The sequence below is a fragment of the Pholis gunnellus genome (genome assembly GCF_910591455.1).
Source record: "Pholis gunnellus genome assembly, chromosome: 20".
In the NCBI taxonomy this organism is placed as follows: Eukaryota; Metazoa; Chordata; class Actinopteri; order Perciformes; family Pholidae; genus Pholis; species Pholis gunnellus.
In genome coordinates this window covers 8365752-8371751 of record NC_136547.1, presented here as the reverse complement: position 1 = coordinate 8371751, position 6000 = coordinate 8365752, and the positions used below count along the sequence as shown (strand labels likewise).

Sequence of the window (6000 nt, the reverse complement as noted above, 5' to 3'; positions counted from 1 at the left end):
TCTGGAGTTAGCTATAGGGAGCTAGCCATGAGCTAACAAGCAGCTAGCTCCGTCTCCTCACATTGCCACCATAATTCAACCGACGTACCAAGGTGAACAACCGTCTAATATACCGGTAGGTGATGATATTCACATTAAAGCTGCTTATGTAACGTCACGTTTGCTCTCTCTTCTTTTATTCTGTACGTTGCATCATTTAGTTGTGATTAGCTGCTCGTTATCGCTTGCTAGCCTTTTTAATTTTTTTTAGCTGTGGTTCGCGAGGATCGACCGAACATCTGTTGCTGGATAACCGATTTTAAGGATGTGTGTGTGTGTGTGTGTGTGTGTGTGTTTTTTAATGCGTTATCTGTCATCTGCTACCCTTCATGTTAATCTCCCTCACATGTTAATTAACGCCCAGGTGTCGTTAACCGGTTTTGGGGTTGGTTAGTTAGCTTGTTAGCCACATCGCTACCTGCAGTTTGACATGCCCCCAGCTAACCTGCTAACAAGTTGACATGATTATAAGAGTATTGCGTGTTGTTACTCGTGATTCCAGTCGTCTGTTGATGTAATAATAAGGTGAAACTGTCGCTTGCACTGCTAACAGTACAGGTGATCTCATTGTGTCGTTGACGTGCCTGTGTAATTACCGTTATTGAGCCAATTTCATGATCCGCTTATACACAATTACTCACCTGTTTAAGGTTACTTAAAATGCTGGGTATGAGTCACAGACATACCATTTGTTAAGAGATATATTTCCTTACTATGGCACGGTGAGTGGATTTAAATGGTTAAAGTAAAAGGACACTAAATCGTAATATTGACTTTTAGTGCATACACCCCTTTTGTTAATTTGTATAATGACCTGCTGGCTGCACTCCCATCTCTACCCTGATCCCCAGAGAGGTCTGTGTGGACTTGAGATAGGGAAAGAGCATTAACACACACTTCATGGCTTTCCCATACTCTTCTTGGACTGTCCAGTAAGTGACCACTAAATGGCTTTGGCATATGTCAGATTTCATGTCAAAATGCTGCCAGAAGCTTTAAAAAATTATATTTCTTTGCTAAATGGCTTTCGCAGGGTCCTCTTGGGTTAGTGGAATTTGCCTACTGTGTGTCATGATGTATAGTAGTTAAGTCTACTTCTCCATATTTCATCAGTGGGTGGTGGTTTCTGACTTCCAGCAAGTGAACGTTGGCTGTAAAATAGCAGTGCATTCACGAGGCAGCTTCTTATTTTTTGCTGATCTATATTTGACCGTGAATGCACTTTTCTGGCAGACCTTTTTTAAACTTCATGCCGATATCATCTGCATATTGTGTGAGGGAAAACCCTGCCTAAATATGATATCTTCCTGTAATGAAATCTATTTCTATGACTTTTTCTCTGAAGTAAAAGAACAGTGTCCACTCAAAGCTACACTGAGGGACATAATGTTTCTGCAGGGAGGAGCGATAATGAAAGGCACAGATTATACAGCATCAATCTAGTGCCGCTGCTCATTATCACATTTCATCTTGCCGTAGTCTTAACCAGGGACAGAGAACAATCCCTTGCACCAATGTTGCATTCCCGGTGTAATGACAGTTTCTCCTGGTTTTGTTTTATTGCTGTGAGACACAGCCATGACTTTGCAATCTAACTGCAGGAATGGAATCTACAGTAGAGCCTCGTAAATGATGATGAAACATCTCCTTTTTTTTCTCCCCAGGAACTATCATTCGGCAGCTGGATTTTACAGTCTTCATTTCACAATCCTTCCCTTCACCTTGAACCGTCTACCGTTTCACACGCGGATCTCTCGGCACACAGAGCCATGGCAGCCGCTAAGCCGAAAGGGCAGAACTCTCTAGCCCTTCACAAAGTGATCATGGTGGGCAGTGGAGGGGTGGGGAAGTCGGCCCTCACGCTCCAGTTCATGTATGATGAGGTGAGCAACAGTCGAGTAAACTCCACATGTTGTCGGAGTAGGTTAAGACCAGATGAACCCCCAGTTGTGAATGTTATTTTCTTCTCCCCGTTGTAGTTCGTAGAAGACTATGAGCCCACCAAAGCAGACAGCTACAGGAAGAAGGTGGTGCTGGACGGAGAGGAGGTGCAGATCGACATCCTTGACACAGCCGGACAGGAGGACTACGCCGCCATCCGAGATAACTACTTCCGCAGCGGCGAGGGCTTCCTCTGTGTGTTCTCCATCACAGAACTGGAATCATTTGCAGCAACAGTTGACTTCAGGTCCAGTAGCATACAATGTTTGGCATCCATTAGAATGTATCTTCTCCCCCCGCTAAAATGCAGAAACAACCTTTTGTTGTTTTGACAGGCAGTAGTGTTTTTATTCATGGCTGAATGACATTTCTTTTTGTTGTTGCAGAGAGCAGATTCTGCGAGTGAAGGAGGACGAGAACGTGCCCTTTCTCTTAGTTGGTAACAAGTCGGATTTGGACGACCGACGGCAGGTCAGCGCTGACGAGGCGAAGGCCCGCGCCGAGCAGTGGGGCGTGTGCTATGTGGAGACTTCCGCTAAAACCCGCGCCAACGTCGACAAGGTACGTTCGACTAGCATACGTTTTAACGTCGTCGATACCGAGCAAACGGGGAGACGTGAACCCCTATTTATGTGTGTTTTCAACAGGTGTTCTTTGACCTGATGAGAGAGATCCGGGCGAGGAAAATGGAGGACAGCAAAGAGAAGAACGGGAAGAAGAAAAGTAAAAGTTTGGCCAAGAGAATCCGAGAGCGATGCTGTATTTTATAGTGGTGGAAGAGAGCACGGGAGCTGCTTCTGTACATACACATTTCTCAGACTTTTGCATTTATTTTGTGCTCATACCTGACCATGACTTTCCGTTCCTGGCTAACAGGACATCTGACCCGTGTGTCGGAGAATAGTAAGGTGGCACCCCATACACCACTTATAGCTCTAACTTGTTATGTACTCTGACCACATCACGGGGTGTAATAACTGGATGGTGTTTGATTTAGGCCTAAGCTTGACAAGAGGCTACGCCCTCCAAAATGTTACCAAACCTTTCATTGTAAAGTTTGACGTGTTTAATATATTCAGACGACTGTGCAGTTCAAAAGAAAAGACACAAATGAGAGTGTCAGCGCTGAGGTTTAAACGTTGGGGAGGAAATGTAAGTGAACAGACTCGCTGTAGTGTCAACCCAGAATTCAGCAAGTGCCACCAAGGAAATGTAGTTTGCACCGGTGAATCTATGAAGCATTTCAATTGATAGTTCGTTACTAAGAGCCGACATTTGAAGCCATTCCCATTTGTTGTTTTGCACCTCAATTCTTCTACGTGGTAAGGTTGTGAACACTTATTCTTCCCTTTCTTGTCCTCCTATCATATCGACTAGTTTAAGATATAAGCGCACTAGTGTTTCCTTTTTCTATCTCCTTTGCGTCACTTTGTTGAGTCCTCTCAAATGCACAAACATTGCTCGTTACCCCTAAATCTGTGAGGGATTTTGCAACACTTGAACTTTTTTCAATTTGAACATTTCAGAAGTTTTAGCTCGCTTGGCCGACGTCTTTCATTGCCTTTTTTTTTCTTTTTTTCTTCCTGCGATAAAGGAATCCCTGGTGCTCCTGATCAAAGGCGATTCCATAACACTACATCCTTTACCTGCTGTTTTTAAACACATGACGTTAAATGAATTGCTTACAGTCGTGTAAAGATTTATTTTGCCAATTTCACTTTTCCTGGCTCAGATTTTTTCTTTTTTTTTTATCGCCAACCGTGTAGTCCCGTCTTTTTTTTTAACTTTAATGTATTTCTCAATAAGGAATTAAGTGTGAATTAATTAATGGATCGATGAATTTGAAGGCATACAATATGAAAAATGAATGCAGGCTCCATAGAAGTCCAAAAAAAAGTTGCTCTCATACACCAAAGAAGTATGCTAGCTAGTACAAACAAGTGCCCACTTATTACTGGAAGTGAATGACAACTCGCTATAGTGAGCTTCAAATGGAAGCTCTGTTTGTCCAACTGAAGGCAAAAGTTGAGGAACTTTAATGGTGAACGGCCTGGGAATGAAATGCACGGTTACGGGCGATTTATTCATTCATGTACAGTGCATCACTGTTGCCTCTCTGTCCATTGTGAATGTGAACCCCCCCTCCTCCCTATACCCATCCTGTTTGCCTGTAATCTTAGCCTGCCAGTGATGTGCTGAGCTTAAAGGCCATTGACGTTCTACTTTGTTTACCTTTTGGCAAAATGAGAATGCTCTACTTGACCAAAACGCACTGTAACGTCTGCCCCTCCGCTCTCTTTAGTTTCCCTTTTATGCCTGAGCCACTTTTTGTCTTTTAACTTATTTAAAATAACTTATTTTTATTGTCCACATTTCACTCTGATCCAGTTTAAAGAGTAAATGTGTGCGTGTGTGCGTCTCACCATTTACATGAAAAGGATTTCCTCGACCAATAGGATGCCCAACACTGGAGTCTATGCAAAAACATGATCGTTGTCTTTGCAAAGAGGAAGAGAATATGAAACTTGGAGACTTATTCAAACCAGTGTCAGCAAGTTGCACTAGAAGCCTTTAAGCTTTGAGATCTGACCACAGAACAGCTGCTTTTATATTTGAAAACACTGAACATTGTCTCATTGATTCTCTGAGTTAATACACTAACACTAAATAACTCCTGGCTTTGATTACAGGCTTTGTTTGTCATACATTTCATTGTATTAATTGTACTTTAAAAAAAGAAGAGTAATGCAAAAGAATGTCCGTGGTATTTCGTGTTAACTGAAAAGCACACAGTAGAGAGAGATTTAAGAGTTTTAAAGATATGTGACTCGGACCCTAAATGTTGGGAACTCGTGGCATCAGAATGTTTAGAAAGTAATTTGATTTAATATGTTTTAAGGGCTAACCTCCAGTACACCGTGCCATGATTTAAACACTCCTGAAAAGTTAAAGTGACAGGCGCTGAAACTGACACACACACACACACACACACACACACACACACACAGTAAGAATCCCGGTGTGTTGAGGCGTACCTTCCTCAGCGTACGGCCATTACATTAACTGCTGTGTGTCGCAGAAGCTACCACCATAGTGCTTGTTTACTCATAACATATGCTTCTAACCGTCAAAGCAAACATTCGTCATTCCTTTTCTTCGTCTCCTTGTCAATATGGCCCAAATGTTTTCAATTGGCGAGACTAAAACAGATAGTGTGAAAGCTTTGTGCAAACTGTCCTACGGGGTATTTGAATATCTTGTTTTGCCTTTTTATATATAAAAACCCTTAAATAAAGAGTAGATATCTGTCTTTGATTGGATGGTTGTATGTATGCCATCGATTCAACGTCTCCTTCATGTTTACTTATTTTGAACATGACCACTAATGTAGCCTGTTTGTGAATGTAAGAGGTGAAGCTTACATTTCAATTCATTTTTTTTTTTTCTGGTGAGTTACTTGGAAATGGCAAATAAAGTGGATATTACTAATAACATTTTCCAGATGTGTTCAGATATTCTTTGTGTGCAGATTTATGACTTGAGTTATTACAGTGAGCAGGCAGAGGGTTCCTCTGGGACTCCTATTTCTGTGAACATGCTGAATGCTACCACCTGCCGAACCCGACCTTTTCTATCGATCAGGTGAAGGTGAATCTAAAGATGTTCGTACCATTAGTTACTGTAATTTAATGTACGCCACATGCAATCACGGACAGCTTGGCTCAGCCCAATTCTCCGTGTTTACACCACCACATTGATTCTTTGGCATAACTGAGCATAACTCAACGGACCATATGGTGTGAATATGCAGCACACGGTCATGGAGAAGGACAATGGGGAGTATTGATTTACTAGTACAGACATGCGTAGCCGTTGGTGTGGGCCTTTGATGTTTCATAACAGTGGAACTTATAAATAGCATTTAGAGCTCATTGCAGACTACTGGCAACATATTTTAATCAAAGTGAAGTCGGTATAAAATTGATAACGTGCCCAGATTTTAAATAAATGAGGGAATAT

General features: G+C 42.0%; 1 protein-coding gene across 1 annotated transcript; it reads left to right on the top strand.

Annotated features, from left to right (window-relative positions):
• ralaa (v-ral simian leukemia viral oncogene homolog Aa (ras related)) lies at positions 1-5464 on the top strand. The gene is made up of 5 exons (XM_079181725.1): positions 1-115; positions 1704-1922; positions 2019-2227; positions 2367-2541; positions 2628-5464. The coding sequence occupies exons 2-5, from the start codon at positions 1809-1811 to the stop codon at positions 2748-2750; spliced, it is 621 nt and encodes a 206-aa protein (XP_079037851.1). The 5' UTR covers positions 1-115; positions 1704-1808; the 3' UTR covers positions 2751-5464.
• Positions 5465-6000: the final 536 nt, after the last annotated feature.